Source organism: Ostrinia furnacalis, unplaced genomic scaffold (assembly GCF_004193835.3).
Source record: "Ostrinia furnacalis isolate ACB-3 unplaced genomic scaffold, ASM419383v2 OfSCF2797, whole genome shotgun sequence".
In the NCBI taxonomy this organism is placed as follows: Eukaryota; Metazoa; Arthropoda; class Insecta; order Lepidoptera; family Crambidae; genus Ostrinia; species Ostrinia furnacalis.
The window spans coordinates 88,072-106,798 of NW_021133036.1; the positions used below are offsets into that span (position 1 = coordinate 88,072).

Genomic DNA, 18,727 nt, shown 5'->3' on the forward strand with positions numbered 1-18,727 from the left:
AAAGAAAATAATAATAGATGATTTTTAATCTGTATTCTGTACAAACATATTGCATACTTGAAAAGGCCTTAAGTTTTTGGGAGGAACATTTAACTATTTACACAAATTAAGTTTGTGAAAATCTTGTTATTATTTACATCATTTTAGCCATTTCATTCTAAATAAAATATTATTGGATAAACATTTTATTTTAAGCGGTATACGATAAACGGTGCTATGAGGTGTTTTGAGTTTGGCAGTAAATTGAAATAATACAATAGCAGATACATCAATACACAAACTCACGTCATTTCTTCCCACAACCTCTTCAGTGATCTGTAAAGTTTTGGTAATAAATAGTAACATTTCTGCCATAACAACATAAACATTTCTGTCTTAACATACAAGAAAATCTTCAACTATTTTTAATAGTAACTTGTAAAACATTAGTACATATTAGTGTCCTCATTTGACTCAACTAATTACCCTAGGTACAGTAAGTACCTGTGCTAATGCTTCGAGGTCCCTGTGTTGTATCAGCGAGGAGCTATTAATGGGGATGTTTCCTGGGTCAAAAAGCAAGAGTTTTAATTAGTCCGTCAGTTAACTTATCAAAAAATACTTTACACGTATTTTTCACTTTTTCAAACTAATGAAAATTTAAAGAGATATAGCGCCCCAAAGTTCAGAAGAAGAGGCCCGTGACGTCACCGCTTGCTTAAAAATGCCGCACGTTGTGACGTCGTGCGCAACTTCAACGCACCATAACTATGTAATTATTTGTTAGAAATAAAAGGTATCCTTCCGTTTGGCCAAATTACTTTTCGCCAAATTTCACTTCGCAAACAACTTATCGCCAAAGTTTCATTTCCCAAATAAACTTTTAGCAACTGTACTTTTCGCAACTAATTCATTTGGTCAAATTAACATTTGGCCAAATTTTACTTGGCAAATGTTTATATAGCAAATGTTTTATTTTGCCAAATATTATATCCCAAATAATTTGCTTGGTCAAATTGACACTTTACATACTTACGAGTACCCACCGTTACCCACAAATCAGAGATTGCAGAAAATAGTATGGTTGCAAAAAGTAGGTAGGTATTGTAGAAAATAGTAGGTTAGGTTAGGNAAAAAAAATTTTTTAGGCAACTAGCCTATTATTGTGTCGCATGTCAGTACCTCTGTGGTACTGAATTATTGAACCTGTGCTGGGCTGCTGTGTCATTATCCTTGTGCTGTTGCATCGAAGTTGTGGCAATGTTATTTCACTATGCTGCTATTCCCGTGTTAGGGTACTGAATGTCTGAACTTGAGCTATGTTGTTTCAGGCAAAGTGCTTATCTATATATATAAAAGAAAGTCGTGTTAGTTACTTCGCTTATAACTCAAGAACGGCTGAACCGATTTAGCTGAAAATTGTCAGGGAGGTAGTTTAGAGCCAGGAGAAGGACATAGGATACTTTTTATCCCGTTCGAAATTAAAAAAAAAAGTCTGCTTATTTATTGCCATTAAGGCGGAACAAAGTTCGCCGGGTCAGCTAGTACCACAATATTATGTATGTATAGGGTTACTCAATTATTCTACCTGTGCTGGGATAGTCACTATGCCTGCGCTACTATAGCGACGTTATTCTTCCGATATTGTTTCCTGTACCTGTGTCGCAGTCCTAAATTACTGAACCTGGTGGTTGTTGAATGTGTGTTGTTACGTCAAGATGCTATATCACTGTGCCGCTAAACCTGCACTGAGTTGTTAAGTCCCTGTACTATCGGCAACAATGTTAACTGCTCATTACCAGTCATGTCATCTCGTTCTATCGCAGTGGTTCCCAAACTTTGTTTTTTTTCCCTATGATGGCATGCACGGCTTGTGCGTCAGCCACGACGAAGTAAGGTAAAGGTTGGGAAACGTATAGGAAAGTAAAAATGGAAAACGGAAAAAAAAAGGTTTCAAATGATCAGGAAAGTAAAGGAGAGAACAACTTATTTAGTCTACTGCCCACTTTGAGAATAAATTATTTTTTAGCGCCCACCATTTTTGTAGTCAAGAGTCGAGCTCAGTCGATGTCTAAGAGTCCTCCTAGTAGATGACGCCTCCCAAGCCTCTACACAACGTCCCGATTTTTTTTCTGGGTCTCTTACCGCCCCCCTTTAAGCCTGCAGCGCCCACAAGGGGGCGTTATCGCCCACTTTGGGAAAGACTGTTCTATCGCAAAGAATCACCATTTGATGAGAGCGAGAGCAAAAACGGAAATGGATAGTTAACACTGTGGCCGTGTGTACCTGTGCTAGGTGTCTTTGTCATGTTACCTGTGCTGCTGCGTCGGCAGCGAGTGCGCCAGGTGTCTGTAGAGCTCGTACAGCGCCTCGGTGGGCGCCACGCGCGGTTCGCGCTCGTCTTGCTCGCGAGCGAACATGAAATGCTCGCGAGCCTTGAACATTGGCTGCGACTTGTTTTCAGGGAATTTCACCTAGAACGAAAAAATGGTCACCACTGAGACAGTGAAATTATGAACAATGTATATTACAAATAGGAACATCATAATTATATTTAATCTCCACTGCTAATTTTAGTTCCAGGACGACTAATTTCATTTACCAGTAGCAAAGGGAGAATTTGGTCTACACTCCCTACTCTGGCTAGATGAGTTTATTTGTAACTTATTACTAGTTTTGAAATGTTGCAAGGAAGGAACTAAAGAAATCATTGCACAAGTAATAAAAAGCTTAAAGGTTGGTTTGGCCATTTCAAGGACTATTTAGATAGTATTTAAAACTTTTGCGTTCCATTTCAACAAAAATAGTAAGACACGCGTCCATTATTATTCAATCTGCTTGTGACCACGAAACGTCAAGCCGTGAGTACATAATGTAACTCATTAATAAACGTCGCGTTAAGACCCGTGTCTTGCTATTTTATTTAGATAGTATAGATTATGATCAAATACTTCAAGTTACAAACCTGCAGGTTCTCTTGCAAAGTGCGCAAGTCGGGCGATATGTCGCCAGTGAGGTCGTTTTCTCTCAGGTAGCTTAGGACTACATTGCAACAGTAGTTGCAAACGCGAAGCCCGCCCGCGCAACCAAATATCTGCCCTGTGAACAAGAATTAAGATACTAAAATAGAAAATTTTGCGATTCTGTTAACTGTATGTAGTTTGGCTGGTTTGTGGACGCTACCACCTAGATGCGGGGAGTGCAGGACCAGTGACAGTGAAGGATTTATCCAGCAGTAGACCTCTTTTGGTTGAAAAGGAATTTGGAATACAGTATGAATTACTTCTCTTTCAGGAAGAAGATGATAAAAATCCCAAAAAGTTAGTCCTGTAGGAACTGTCAGAACTATTAATCTTGAATAGCTAGTATTGAATAAAAAAAATAAAAAAAGTAAAAAGATTGATTTATTAATATTAATTATTTATTTTAATGAAATACTAATGAAAAATATAAGGCTTGTTGTAAGGTATTTAAATTCTTCATTCATTGTCAGTCACTCTAGCATCTCACTTTAAATATAAGTAAGCACTTGACTAGATTTTCACAATTTACCTGGCACCCTCTGACTACAGCATCTCGAGCAGAATATCTGCCCGCAAACTCGACAGTGATGCCTGCGCCGTAAGGTGCTGAATCGCGTGGCGCACTCGTAGCACTCGCGGGAGATGTCGTCCGGCATCCAGTAGCGGGCCAGCTCGGTGTCCGCATATCTGGTGCCTCCCTAAAAGTAACATACTTATAGAATTTTGTAAAGTAAAAGTTCTAGTTTGTATTCAAGTTCTAATTTAAATTCTAGTAAGAAAAATATTTTATGCAATTTATGTAACAAACAATAATAAGATATTACACTATTAATGCTGCAAAACTGTATGATTATTTGATTACAGTGCAATGTCCATTATTAAAGAGGGTTAAACAGCTGTCAAATCATGTCAGGATATACATAAATCACTTACGCCTGAGCCCATAGCGATCAAACTGCTTATCCGCCTCAAAACATTGGGCAAACTTCGCCCTTCGAATTCCACGGCGTAAGATCCTGTTTCGGTCTTCGCATCCTCATAATCCTGCTTCTTCGAATCATCTGACTGTTGGCTGCTCTGCTTCCTCTCACCTGCAGCCTTGTCTTGCAAATTTTCAGTAGTTTCGCTGGGCGAGAACAGTGGAAACCTCCACAATTTGTTGAGAAACGTCGACACACCGCTTTGCGTCGATTCGGGCTCAAATCGTGGAAACTCTGTAAGCTGAGACGTATCATACTTATCCATATTACTAATTACGTTTGCTTGTAAAACATTAATTACAAAACAAGCTCGCAAAATCCACTAAAACATCCACAAACTCGAACAGCTGTCCTGTGACCTGTCAGGCTCCAGCAACTGTCACTGTCAGTCAGCGTCAAATAGTGATGTAACATCTTCAATTAACTAAATCGAGTTTTTTAAATCAATGTTTTCTTTTATACAAGATACAAAGAAGATAATAAATGGTACGCACGCATGGTATAGAAGAGAAGAGAAGAAGAACACTATCATCCAAATTGAAGGGCAAAATACTTGGAAAAAGTTCTTTTCACACTTAAATTCGAAAAAAAAAGCTCTTTTATCCAAAGCCGTAATTTTTTACAGAAAAGAAAAAGTAGTTAAAAAACAAAACGTCATACGTGTGTTTTTCGGAAGTCGTGATTAATTTATAATTAATTCAAGAATTAACAAATCCTCAATTAAATCATTTAATTAAACATGGGCGACGTAACACTAGAAACCAAGGCATACGCTAAAATAATTTTACATGCTGCTAAATACCGTCATTGTGCTGTAAACGGTGTTCTCTTAGCCGATGGTTCCAAAATCAAGGATGGTGCAAAAAATCAGGATTTAGAAATTGTGGATACTATTCCTCTATTTCACCACAGTCATTACGTGTCCCCGATGGCTGAAGTTGCTCTAACACAGGTAAGTCCGGGAATAGTCATAGGTTTTCATAACCTTTTTGGATATGTTTGTCTCTAAGAATCTCTTTTATTTTGGCCTGTTTTAGATTGAGACCATGGCTCAAGCTGACAATTTGGTTATAGCTGGTTACTACGCCGGCTGTGAGAACTTTGGAGCCAACACAGTTGAGGCTTGCCCTGGCCAGAAAATTGCCGAAAAGATTGTGGAATATTTCCCATCTGCTGTGTTCATTGTGGTAACTAAACATCATTAGTAACTCTCCCCAGCTCTTAGGCTAGTTGCAACATCTTACTTTAACTTTGACAAACGTAAAAAAATCTGCCAAACTTCATACAAAAAACACCAGTTATCATTAAAGTTAGTTAAAGTTATAGGTACTCACTATGTCTATTCTCAATTTACAGATTGACAACAAAAGATTTATGCAGCATTTAGACTCACCGGCTATAAAACTGCACAAATACAGTGATGGGAAATGGAAGCAGAGAGAAATCAACATGAAAACTTTATTCCGTAAGTTAACTTTATGTAATTAATAAATTGATACATTTTACAGTGGGTCAAATCAATAGAAAATTAATAACATAAACTTGCTTTTACAAGAAATTAGATTAGCTCACTAGCACACACTAGGAGAAAACAAAATGTCTGTTGTTTAAATGTGTTAGTAAAGAAATTAATGAAAAATAGAAAACTAAAATAAAAAAATGTAATAATAAAATCTAATTTAAAATGCAGTAAGAAGATGAGCTATGTGATTTATTCAATGTAAAATCAACAGCTAACCCAGATGTATTGAAGACGGTGTCGTATCTACTTCAATACGGAGTTGAGAAGGATCTCGTAGACTTCGACAACTACCTTGACGACACCACTCAGGACTGGACCAACCGTGGCATTGAGAAGCTTCTGGCCATGAACACGAAGGACACATCCCACAAGTTGAAGGATTGAGCATAAAGATATTATTCATATCTGAATTATTCAAGAGCTCTAGGATAAGTAAGTCTTTTATAAATTAAAGTAAATGGTAATCGTAATAAAACATTTATTTAGTAACAATTAAAGGTGTATTATATTTAATTTATACTGAGTATAACAAAGTAGAGTATATTTATGTAACTGTTAAGTAATTGGTTGTTGTAAGAACTTATTTAAGTTTATTCCTTTATCTTAAGCACTGCATATTTTATTTACATTTATTTATTTTGAAAGAAAATAATGTATGCATTTATTTTATTCAATCTTATTAAAGTATTCCTCAATCAACTTCTTGCATTTGTTAATGCCTCCCAAATCGCCAGCTTTTCCTTGGAATTTTCCATTTTTAAATGCACCTTTGCCTTTTAACAGCTCAGTGATTCTGGAATAACAACAAAAATATAAGCAAGCAATATCTTAGTTACTTGTCTGTGGTTTTTACTATTAAAATGAAAATCATATATATTTTATTCAATTTGGACCACAAGTGGTACTTATGAATGTCAAAAAACAGTAAAAAAAAATAACCCATAAGGGGCACTTTACATGTCTCCTTATCTTTTGGGCCCTACCACCACTTCGAGAGAAACATAATATGGCAAGTGCTATTATGGTGATGGCACCATTGATGTATGGACATGGCCATTGGTAAAGTTGGTTTTAGACAAAGTAATATGTCACTTACGTTTTCCCTAAAGCATTGCAGTGTTCCTCAGGTCCTTGAATTATGATCTGGCCTTCTTTAGGCTTATCTGGCTCTTCAGAAACCAGAAATAAAAACATTCCTTCCCCATCTAATCCTTTGCATATAGCTCTATTGAAATCTGGAGTGGCCTCCTTTTTAAACATGAACACATATTTCGGTTTTGGATTGGAATTTTTCACTTTGTCTATTTCAAACTGAGCTAATTCTAGTAAAACGTTTTGCAGGCTCTTGTTTGAAACTTTCAAGTTCTTTTGTAGTTTACTGACTAGTTCTTCATGTTTACTTGCTTCATTTCTGGAAAATATAAAGATTTATCATTAGATGGATGGTTTTTTGGGGCATATAGGAGATTCACACTGCTCCTAAAAATACTGAACAGTCACTTCTACTTGTAGATGAAAAATGTGAGAGAATAATGAATGACAGTTGTGTACTTACTTTAGTAGCCCAGTCAAAGCTCTTTCTCTGTCTAACATGGTTTGAAATGTTTTGTTAACTCTGTTGCCTACCAGAAACTTTAGATTTGTTTTTCCCTTTTTCCCAGGCTCTGCTCCAAGCAATTTTATTACTTGTAGCTGGCTGTAAGAAAACATTTGTTTACAGTAGAACGCCGATTATCCGAACGCCGATTAACCGAATCGCCAATTATCCGAATCGGTCCTGAGGCTAACATAAAAAATTAAAACCAAGTAATTTTTGTTTTGTTTTATTTTAACAAGTTGAAACTCACAGGATTTTAGATATTTTTCAACTGGGCGTTGTTGTAGAACTCTAAACTCACTTAATAAAGTTTATTCTATGCGTGACAGTTCGTTTTAACCAAGCTTTTCTTTATTACCAGTCTATGTCCGATTATCCGAATCGACCTCGGTCCCAATTAATTCGGATAATCGGCGTTCTACTGTATTTAAATAAATTCTCCTTGAATAAATATTTTTTTTCACTGTAAATAACAAACCTCAGGTTTGAAACATGGGTTCCACAGCACATATTCTCATCAACATCTCCGATTCTGATGATTCTAATTGTGTCCATACAATCCTTCGGCAAGCCCCTGGTATGTGCCTGGTGAAATTAATCACTATTTATTACATAAGCTTAAGATCCAGTCTGTTAAGTGGTTGGATTTAAAATGGATGTGTAAAAGCTTTTTAAAAGCCTAATTGGATTAAATTGGCTTTTATACATGTCGAAAACAAATTATTTTTGTAACAAACCTCATCTAATGCCGGATCATTGGCTTTACAGAACTTGACGTTGACCGGAATGGCTTCTCTTATAAGGGCATTGCATCTGTCTTCAGTCGCTTTGATGGTCTCTTCACTCACTTTGGTGGAGTCTAATTCCACGTAAGACTCCTCAGCACCGAGCCACCAACTGGTTGTAGGAAGGTTGTGTTCTTTCTCCAATATTGCTGACAGAAGATGCTGACCTGTATTATTTTGTTGGAACACAAATTGGAACTTTATATCAATGAAACTTTACTACTATTAGGTTGAGTTGCATCATCTTACTTTAACTTACACAAACGTCAAAAATCTGTCAAACTCCATACAAAAAGCACCGGTTATTGTTACAGTTAAAATAAAAAATGCGTTTAATATCAAAAAGAAACCTGAATGTTGTTGCATATGGTCAAATCTTCTATCCCAGTTGATCTTTTGGGAGACTTCCGAGCCCACTTCTAAAGGCACTTTGGTGAAGTGCAGTGCCTCATCTCCCTTACGAAGGACTTGAAGGACCTCTATTTCATTCAGCCAGCCAATATCATGAGGCTAGAACAATATCAATTAGGGGGTTAATGAAAAAGTCAATGGTAAATACTCATATCCTGTATGATGCAATCGCTCAATATTGTTATAAATTAGGTTTATTTCTCGAGTGGTGACCATGGGCTGGCAGACAGTGTGACTTGCCCACAAGGTGGACCGACGATCTGGTGAAGGCCGCGGGAAGTACCTGAATGTAGGCAGCTCAGGACCGGTTATGGAAATCCTTAGGGGAGGCCTTTGTCCAGCAGTGGACGTCATTGGACTGAAACGATTGTTTTAAAGTTACATTTAATAGGTTTGCATGATCTCACCTGTCCTCCACCTGCTGGGAATAATATGGTATTCTCCAAAGTAACCTGATAACCTTCAAAATTGGACACCTTCCCATATTCGGTTATTGGTTCTTTCGTCTCTTCACATTTCACGACTTTTGATGTGAACTGAAACAATATTTCACATATTTATCAGTATATCTACACAAAAAGCAAGATAAAATAACAAAATGTGACCAAAACAACACCGGTAAATATTTATTTTTAGATAGACCGAATTTCCCTGGGCTGATTGCAAATACTTTGTTCGTTTTACTTACTTCTTTAAGAAAACTATTTTCCTGGCATTTAAACACCATTCTTAGTTTTTAATTGTTAAAAAATCGCCAAAAATTCAAGCAAAATCACAAACACCGAGTCGCAAAAAAAAAATTTTTTTTTGACGTTTTATTTTTTTTGTTAAACTAGGGTCCAAGCAGCAGAATATAAAATATACGGCTACGACCCTACGATCATAATATTTACGTAAATTACGCTTAAAATTACTTTTAATATACAGCGTGTCCAGTAAGTAAATAGACTAAAGTTCTTCCATAGAAAAGACAAACTTTGTATTTTGTATAATTTACAAACTATTCAATAAATAAACAATAACCAACACCTTCAGTATAAAATATTTTATACAATACTATAAATATTTTAATTTTAATTTTGATTATTATTTTGAAAATTTTTCAATGTCTCCTTTAGAACTGACATGGTAAAATCTACGTCTTCCTTATTGATGCACATTGGAGGCTTGATTCTCAGTACCTGTGAATAAAAGGATATTAAGGTGTATAATAATATTTTTAAATTTTCGGAAACAATCCGGATAATGCGCGACTCGTGTGGTGTGGATGGGTGTACGATAAGCTTTATATCTAGGGTAAACAGGGGCTCTTTGGCATACATAAAACCTAACATTTTTCTTTCAAAAATAATGATTGTTTTGTAAGTCTAAGTAATTAATGACTAGGTTATCCCTAATATATTGAGAGCTTAGATATTATATGATAAAAATTCTTACGTTGTTGTATCGTCCTCCGCGTCCAATTAAAATCCCATGATCCTTGATATCCTCGTGAATGACTGACACATCTGCCACCTTCAATGCTTGCTTCGTGCCAGGCACCACCAGCTCGAGACCCAGCATCAGACCTTTGCCTCTGACGTCACCGATTAACGGTTGTTCTTTTTGCAGCTCCATAAGTTGCTCTATGAAATACTTGCCGATAACTTTGCAATTTTCTTGCAGTTGGTCTTCTTCGATTGTCTGGAAAATAAGCGGATAGTTATAAAAATAAATATATCTTTAACTATTTATTCTTACACTCAGATTACTCCGATCAAAACTGATCGTACCTCCAAAACAGCTTTTCCAACACACGCTGCCAAAGGATTTCCTCCAAACGTGTTGAAATACGTAGCTCTGGTGTGAGCAGCAGCTATTTCCTTGGTCGTAACTACAGCAGCGAGCGGGAAACCATTGCCGATCCCTTTAGCCATGGTCACTATATCCGGTGTGACGCCATGGTTTTCGAAGCCCCAGAAAGCGTCACCTGTTCTGCCAAAACCTGTTTGCACCTACAAGAGACAATTCTGTTGTAGCAGGTTTACAGTAACTTCTTTGGTCTGTTTTTGAAGGAAATTCAGAGACTGTACCTCGTCAGCAATAAAGACACCGCCGTATTTCGACTTGACCAGCTCATGTGCTTTCCTCAAGTACCCTTTTGGAAACTGCACAGCTCCATTCACACCTTGTATGGATTCCGCAAAGAATGCTGCTACTCGGCCGGCAGGAACTGAGTTTTCTAACAGCTACGGATGTACAATAATCAGATGATGCTTTTTCGTATATAAAAGCTCACGTTTCTTTCCAAAATTATGATTCTTTTACCTCCTGAAGCTGGTGGATGTACTTGTCTGAAGTAATACAGTCGCCAGGACAGGAGCATGACCCTGGTACTTGGGATATAGAGTCTCTGCACCCACCCCAGATACCTCTATATGGATCTGGAAGCATTGCCTGGAAAAACAGTTTTACTAGGACATAGATATTATCACCTTTCAAATCCTAGTGCATAAATGGGACAAATCATTTCAAGTAGTCCCACCACCTACTTGCTTTGTTTATATTTTTTGTTTTATTTTATCGTTAAAAATAGATATTGTTGTATTCTTTTAGTACGTAAGTATTATTGCGTATCTTGGCGATATCAGCCCTGAACTTTAACTTCGATCTTGGTATTATCAAAATCGTACAATCGACAGCGCATCAGAATATAAATTTTCGTATCATTGCAAAATAGCCCTTAAAATAACACAAATAAGATGCCGCAGTTAGCTTGATGTGCTGTCTTCTACATACGTGATAAAAGCCCGGAGGCACTGGTATGGGCATGCGATAGCTCTGAGTCGCAGTGAGAGCCATCAGAGCCGTAGAGTCTCCATGGTAACTGTTCTGAAGAGATATGACGTCATGGTTGCCAGTATACGCCTTGGCCAGGAGGACCGCGAGATCGTTTGCTTCGGTGCCACTGTTTACCAAATAGACCACCTGAAAAAACATTGACGCAATTTTGAGAATTTCAAAGCATTAAGTATGCTTACTTAAAGTTTATTAACTTTTTGTTTCTTTTCGGCTGCCTGCCAGTAAGTGGCCCTGAGACTAAATGTTCTGAAGTGGATTTTAGAAATTAATACACTTAAAATAATTAATTAAGACGCACTTTTAGGTCTCCCGGAAATTTGGCTACGAGTTTTTCTACGTACTCATATATTTTTGGATGCCGATAAATATTTGTCGTATGCCAAAGGGTGTGTATTTGATCCTGCAGGGCAGAAACAACTTTCCTGTAAATTGAAAACGGCTTAAAATTTTTCAAAAGATTGAGTAATTCTTATTTAGTTTAACTAAGCTTTGTATTCTTACGGGTGGCAATGTCCAACAGAGACTGTAACAATTCCTCCAAAAAGATCCAAGTATTTGCGGCCCTCGTGGTCGAAGAGCCACTGCATGTGACCCTGGTGTAGCAGCACTGGCTTCTTGTAGATATTGTATACTGCCGGTGGGATATGGTTTGCCTTTATTTCGTCAGTTCTTGCCAGTGTCGGGCCCTTGAATAAAAGCAAAGGGTAACTACCTAAATGGTCATTCAAAGTGGTTTCATTGGCAAGGCCTTATTGTTCATAACAATTTTATTCATAAAATAGGGTGTTATGGTTTTGCAGAGAAGGAGGATCTCACAAAATGGACCACAAACTTTTTGTCAGGTAGGTATACTACGAAAACTACCAATCGACACGAAACAACGATAAACCGCGAAGTATTTTATTACTTTACTCCTTATTTTATCCGCTGAAAACCAGCTTCGTGACTTGACGACTTGTATCGTGTCACGATCACGATTTTTGCTGAGCGGGCGCCTTTTTAACATGTGTGCTGGCGTCGATACATAATTTCGTAAACAAAAATAAAAATAATAGAATCTTACTAATATTACCTATACTTAAATGCCAAAGTTTGTATGGATATCTGGATGTTTGTTAGTTTTAGCCTAATAACATATAGGCTATAATTTATGATGATCTGTGACAAACAAAAATTCACGTGGGGGTGAAGCCGCGGGCAAAAGCTAGTTTAAAATAAATACATACCGTATATTGTTTAGGGCTGAATTCGGTTGTTTGCGAAATAGTAGCACTACAGCTACCATAACTTCTAACACCATTTAATTTTAGGAAGCGCACTAAAACATAAATATTAATTATTTTTATTTATTTGAATTAGCACAAGTATTTTATTTTGAAAACAAGCACAAGTTTTACCTATATTAAAATTTGTCTTCATCATTGAACAACTTAAGTATTCGATTTTAAATCAATGTTGGAATTTAATTAATTTTAATATTAATGAAGTGTGACCGTTGACTCCAGAATCGTGCACTAACTACAATCGTTTTAAACAAGTCTTTATATTATGTTCGCTATTTACATAAGTAGGTGTGATTATGTAAAGTTGTCGACGATATCAACTAAACTAAAATGACGAATTTAATATAAACTGTTCGATGGAGCAGCAAGCGGTTCTGAAATTATTGTTATTCAGTAATGTTAAGTCAAAATTTTAGTTATTGTATTTAAGTTTGTGCTCCATTTGGGAAATATGTCGATAATTATACTCGTAGGAATGGAATATAGGTAGTTTTGATTCATATAACACTAGTATTATATTATCTGTGATATAACATACCTAAACTCTAAACTCGACTGTATAAAAGTTCCTAGCGAAAAGCGTTATAAATTCTTGGTAGGAGGTCTTTTAGGTAAATAACCCAAGTAATAATATTACAATATAGGTAAAGTAATTTATGAGTGAATAAGTACCTAAGTAATAGGTAAATAAACACGGTTTGTATGTAATCTACATATCAGATGCGGAAATGTGTCTTCCGTATTCTAAGCAGGTACCTTTAATTATATTTTATATCGAGGTAACTATCTATAGTTATCTTCTGAATTTCACGATTTAGGCGTTTAATCATCAGGCCGAAAAGTTTAGAAAAATAGTTTCTAGGTGTAGAATGTAGATAAATATAGGATAACATGGAAATATCGCTTCAGAATATTATCATAACGAAAAAACTATTTTATTAACATCCGAGCGTTTTGGTCGAAACGAGAATCGAACCACCACCAAACCAACACCTTAGAATTCCGTTCCATTTCAAGTCTTCGTGTTAATTTTATTTTATGTTACGTTCCTTTCCCACTTTTAATAGTGTCGTAACGTCTATGGTTAATGGATACTAACATTATTTTAATTTAATTTAATTATTCAAAGAAATCAATAATTGGAGTAAATTATTTACAATAAAACGAAGGTATAGTGGATAAACATGATATGGCTAAGCCTTTATTTGTTTAACTAGTCTACAAAAAATAACCGAACATTTAATACCGGTTTTTAACTAAAGACCTACATCACTACTTGTGACAAAATATTCCACGTCAATCGAGTTGGAGTGAAAATTGGCATTTTGCCTTTAGTTTTGTGAAGCGTTTGGCCGCTTGTTGCACAAAAGTGAATGGCCTGTAATCTGCTCTGATATTCGCCTCCGTTTTCTATAGTAAAAACAGTTGTAGCTTTAACTTATTCAATATGAAATTGTTATACATAACTCTACTGGTTCTCCCAGCGGCCTTATTGTGTTTCCAAAACGGTAAGTATTCAATTATTCAGCTTTTTCCTTTGCAAGAATGTATCTTCTAGTACGTGGCATCAAATATTGTGTATTTTATGAGAGAAAGTTTAAATTGAATGTCTATTTCAGAGGTTATAATTGACTGCCTACTTGGCATAAATCTTACAGCCAAAATTCAGTGCTTTTTATAGAATACACAATATTCATAGGTCACGGTAACCTCCGTAACATTCTAGTGTAACTACTACCGATATAAACTGCTTTGTTACATATCTGGTATGGTTTGACTTAAATTATGTAAGAATTATTTAATCAACCAGTAAATGCTGATCAGGATCCATATTCTGAAGTAAGTTCACATATGGTACAGGAATCTGTAATTAACTTGCAGACAGAGATGTAAATTTTGGCTCAAATAATTGCAAAAAGATCATTTACTATGTCAAAAATTAGGTCAGTGTTCTAGATTTTCACTTAACAAATTTTAGAGTCTAAAATTCTAAGTAAATACTTATGAAAAGCGGCCCTAAAATCCTACATAACCTAAAGGTTAATTATTAGCAGAGAAGCTTCTCTGCATAATACTGTTGAATAAAGCTACATAAATATAGGTTTCTATATTCAGAAATTCTAGAAATTCTAGACCTTAAAATATTAAATAATGTTGTTAAAAAAACGTACCAAAATAAAGGGAGTTTTTACTGATACATACTAATAACACAAAGTTAATGTTATTTCAGCAAACACAATCACAGCCAGAGCAGAAGAAGATGAGATGCTGGACGACGTAGTCGATATCGAGGGCGAAGATAACCAGGTCGTTGGTGACGACGCTGGAGATGACGATGACTCCGTTGTAAAATCCTCCCAGGATGTTGACACAACAATACTGTTCACCAAGCCAGTCCCTAACTATGGAGATGTTGCTTTTGGTAAGTAGGTATAGAAATAACATTGAACTAATTTCATTTATTTACTTTGATTACAACATAATTTTAACTAAATAAACCATAAAATATAGTTTTCAAATATCTTGATCATTTTGAAACAATAGAAAACCTGAAAATACAATTAAGTATTGAAGAGTTAATCTAACAACATCTAAAACCTTTCCGCAGACCTTCAAGCTGGTTTCCCAGTTGAGTTCCTAGTGGGCTTCATCAACAAGGGTTCGGAAGACTACGTAGTTGACTCAATGGAAGCCTCATTCAGATACCCGATGGACTACACATACTACATCCAGAACTTCACCGCTCTGCCTTACAACCGTGAAGTCAAGCCAAAGCAAGAGGCTACTTTCGCCTACTCCTTCGTCCCCAATGAAGCTTTCGCTGGCAGACCTTTCGGATTAAATGTACAGCTGAACTACAGAGATGCCAGTGGCAACTTCTACCAGGTATGTTTGACAATCTTTTCGACTTTCCTTAGACTGAAAATAATGAAAATTTCAACATGCTAGATTTATTTACCCAAATTATAGTTTATCCCAATAGTTATTTAAATGATGTATTGTTTCAATGATTGTAACCTGTTTATCAATAATGTGAAAAATATATTGCACAATTTTAGATTTTTAAAACACCTAAAAATTAATCATCATTGTTTACCAACATATAATAATCATCATTACCGCTACCTATAATAATCATAACCTAAAAATAATCATCATTGTTAACCTCGATCTTGATCTAGATGTCTTTCGGGACAAGCTACCTTCATTTAAGCGCAAAATCCTGAACAGCTTCGCATCGAGTCGCTGGCGAAATGTTATTCCAGCTAAATAATACTCGCTGAAGAAACTCTTTTCTTTAAGTGTAGACACAGTTTATGTATAAGTCCACTATTGCATGCCGTGGCAACCTATAATTAAGGCAGCACTTAGATTAAGTTAAATACGTTGTAAATATTGATTGTCTTCCAGTGTATGTCTTGTTGGTTGTCCTATTAAATAAATAAAAATAAAATAAACATCAAAACCAAACTTTTTAAGAATTATTATGAATTTACTTATATTATCCCCCACAGGAAGCTGTATACAACCAGACCGTCAACATAGTTGAGGTGTCAGAGGGTTTGGACGGAGAAACATTCTTCCTATACCTGTTCTTGGGTGCTGCGATGGTCCTCGCTTTAGTGGCCGGTCAGCAGGCGCTGTCGTCTCTGGCCAGACGGCGCGCGCCTCGCTCCGCCCCCAAGGTTCTGGAGACAGGCACTCCCAACGATGTGGACTACGACTGGCTGCCTAAGGAAGTCGTTAACCAGCTCAGTAAGTTAAAAAAGATCAGAGATTTTTTATATGATTCGATTTTCATCATATTTTTAGGCAATGGCAATCCAAGGCTACCAAGCAGCACCACAAAGCATGATCTGTATTTTTATTCAGACACTGCTTGCTATTTTCTTGAGGCTGTCAGTCCATTTTATTTATTTAACAATTTGCAGTTAATTAAAGTAATACATGTAAAATTAAACTGCAGGAATGCTGGTTCAAGAATAACAACTACATAATATTGAGAGATACTTCATGAGAATATAAAATCTATAGTAATCATTCAATGTTTGCTTAGAACAGATATGTTATCTGGTAGTTATCTTACTAAACTGATATTTATTTATACTAATGTACAAATGAATAGGTACAACTTGATATTTACATCTTCAATTACTTCTTTCAGTTTACAGTATTAATTATGCAGATTATTGTGATCTTGTCAAAGAAAAACAATATCTTTATATATACCATGTTTCTGTAACATCTTTATATACCATGTTTTTACGCAAATAAAATTCTGATTCTGTTTCTATGTTTTTAGAAAACCTATTTATATGAATTTTGTATTTTTTCAGAAAAATCTCCCAAGACGCCCAAACAGTCTCCACGCATGAGGAAAGCGAAGAGATCCGCGGGCGATGACTAGGCTCTGGCCGGCTGTGTGACACCGAGTGCCGCCCGGTGATGCGTGCGCGCACGATCCTATAAGAATAGGCCTGAAACTTATATGTTTTATCTGATCGTGAAATACTCTTTGTACGAGTACAAGTTTATGAGCTAACATGAAATATTTTCTCCAAATGCTTATCTTTTTATGTATAACTGTTGTGTCTTTTATTTTCGAAATATTTTTAACTACAAAGCTAGTGTCAGGTCTATTCTTATTCGAATTGTTTCTTGTGAACAGACTGCGTGTGGTTCGTAGTTGTTAAGTGCGTAATGAGAGTAAATTATGGAACAAAGTGTGCAGAGATTTTTAACAACGTGTGCATAGAAGACATTATTTAATAAAATGTTAATTTTTGATTTTTTGTTTTTATTAAACATTATGCCGAGAGTATGTAGCATGATATGGAAATTATGTGGTGCTTGTTCGCGCCACTCAAACAAACATAGTTGGCCTAAAAAGGAAAGCGTAATACAATAACACGAGTCTCGAAATAATAAATGAAAATGAAATTGATTAGTAGTACATCTTTACGCTGAATGGATAGAATTCGTTAATTTTTTTTTTAACATTGCTTGAAGAAACCATGAAAACTCGCAAAATTATATCGATGAGCTCAAAACTAATATTTATTTTATGAAAAGAAAAAAATACTTTTTTTCTGTTTGGTCACACCACCATGATTCCTTAGTTACGGTTTTTCACATCTCTTACAATAAAAAAAAATAACTGGCACTATCCGATTATTCAATTGACAACAACTAGTAGTAATCGATTAACAATTTACAATCGGTACAACACTGATCTGTCAAATTCTTTTCAGAACACGCCAGCTTCAGTGCACGTGTATTCTTTGGTTTTAGCTCGATATCTAAAGCAAAATGGACAAGCCCAACGTTCTTGCTCGTGTGGTGAAGGTCCTTGGCCGTACCGGCTCCCAGGGACAATGTACCCAGGTGAAGGTTGAGTTCATCGGGGAGACGAGCCGTCAGATCATCCGGAATGTGAAGGGACCCGTGCGTGACGGAGACATCCTCACCCTGCTCGAGTCTGAGCGTGAAGCCAGGAGACTGCGATAAACGGTAAGAACGAAAAATACCTTATTTTTAATATCTAACTTAGTGCAAAAGTATGCTAAGTTTTCTTTGTCAGTTTGAGGTTAGAATCGTTTACACATCAACTAATATTCTTAGCATCATTCCTTAGAACTAAATAAATACCACGAAGTTTACGTTTTTTACTTGTAATTGCTATCCTATAGCATTCAAGAGTGTAATAATGGTTATAATATACCTTGGTCAGTTCTTGTCATATTATTTTTGAATGTGAAAGTATGGTTTACTTTGACAGAAAAATTTAAGGCTATTATTCTTCAATATTGCTCTGTGATCTGAGGTGAGAAAAGGGATTTGTTGACATTAACAGTTCAGCATGCTGTTTGATTACAAATGTGTCTCTAAGTTACGCAGTATTTGTTGAACATTCAAGCCTTTTTATGTTTTTCATTACTTTTATACACAATAATCAATGTTGTCTAGATATTTTTCCCCCAAAATGGAAGCTAATGTTTACTAATTTTATCTTCCTATTATGTAGGCTATAATAACAACAATTTTACATTTATTGTCTTTTTGTTTCAGATGTCGCTGCTTAGTCTACATTAGGTTAATCCTTAATAAATATAATATTAATAATAAGCCTTTTTATTCTGAACTTTGCCTCTTGGTTTAAGGCTCACTATAATACAAGTTATCCATATGATTTATGCTAAACATCTATTAAGAAACCGTCAAAGATGACCATCTCAATGTAACCATCAAGCTTGTGAATACATATTTAACATTTAATGTAATGTTTCATTACTTGTACTCTTTTCC

At 35.9% G+C, this 18,727-nt stretch overlaps 5 protein-coding genes across 5 annotated transcripts in view; 3 read left to right on the forward strand and 2 right to left on the reverse strand.

Moving 5' to 3' along the window:
- fab1 (1-phosphatidylinositol 3-phosphate 5-kinase fab1) overlaps positions 1 to 4,346 on the reverse strand; it is a 48,573-nt gene extending 44,227 nt beyond the window's left edge. Inside the window, 4 exon segments of the mRNA XM_028309451.1 lie at positions 2,293 to 2,453; positions 2,945 to 3,078; positions 3,532 to 3,700; positions 3,936 to 4,346. Of these exon segments, the coding sequence (XP_028165252.1) occupies positions 2,293 to 2,453; positions 2,945 to 3,078; positions 3,532 to 3,700; positions 3,936 to 4,247 (776 nt within the window). The 5' untranslated portion in view covers positions 4,248 to 4,346.
- A 267-nt stretch (positions 4,347 to 4,613) lies between these two features.
- Positions 4,614 to 5,957, forward strand: EMC8-9 (ER membrane protein complex subunit 8/9). The gene is made up of 4 exons (XM_028309456.1): positions 4,614 to 4,934; positions 5,020 to 5,169; positions 5,339 to 5,447; positions 5,716 to 5,957. The coding sequence occupies exons 1-4, from the start codon at positions 4,722 to 4,724 to the stop codon at positions 5,886 to 5,888; spliced, it is 645 nt and encodes a 214-aa protein (XP_028165257.1). The 5' UTR covers positions 4,614 to 4,721; the 3' UTR covers positions 5,889 to 5,957.
- On the reverse strand, positions 5,771 to 12,662 carry LOC114356349 (alanine--glyoxylate aminotransferase 2, mitochondrial). Its single transcript, XM_028309457.1, has 17 exons — positions 12,536 to 12,662; positions 12,365 to 12,456; positions 11,640 to 11,824; positions 11,437 to 11,560; positions 11,076 to 11,264; positions 10,605 to 10,733; positions 10,370 to 10,525; positions 10,070 to 10,291; positions 9,735 to 9,980; positions 9,437 to 9,478; positions 8,705 to 8,833; positions 8,237 to 8,396; positions 7,839 to 8,053; positions 7,580 to 7,686; positions 7,060 to 7,200; positions 6,601 to 6,915; positions 5,771 to 6,297 (listed from the first exon to the last, which is right to left on the reverse strand). The coding sequence occupies exons 1-17, from the start codon at positions 12,558 to 12,560 to the stop codon at positions 6,171 to 6,173; spliced, it is 2,604 nt and encodes an 867-aa protein (XP_028165258.1). The 5' UTR covers positions 12,561 to 12,662; the 3' UTR covers positions 5,771 to 6,170.
- Positions 12,663 to 13,713: 1,051 nt separating this feature from the next.
- Positions 13,714 to 17,134, forward strand: l(1)G0320 (signal sequence receptor subunit 1 l(1)G0320). Its single transcript, XM_028309459.1, has 5 exons — positions 13,714 to 13,929; positions 14,652 to 14,843; positions 15,030 to 15,307; positions 15,937 to 16,177; positions 16,759 to 17,134. The coding sequence occupies exons 1-5, from the start codon at positions 13,869 to 13,871 to the stop codon at positions 16,827 to 16,829; spliced, it is 843 nt and encodes a 280-aa protein (XP_028165260.1). The 5' UTR covers positions 13,714 to 13,868; the 3' UTR covers positions 16,830 to 17,134.
- A 512-nt stretch (positions 17,135 to 17,646) lies between these two features.
- RpS28b (Ribosomal protein S28b) lies at positions 17,647 to 18,697 on the forward strand. Its single transcript, XM_028309464.1, has 2 exons — positions 17,647 to 17,932; positions 18,491 to 18,697. Exon 1 carries the CDS (start codon positions 17,732 to 17,734, stop codon positions 17,927 to 17,929), a length of 198 nt encoding a protein of 65 aa, XP_028165265.1. The 5' UTR covers positions 17,647 to 17,731; the 3' UTR covers positions 17,930 to 17,932; positions 18,491 to 18,697.
- Positions 18,698 to 18,727: the final 30 nt, after the last annotated feature.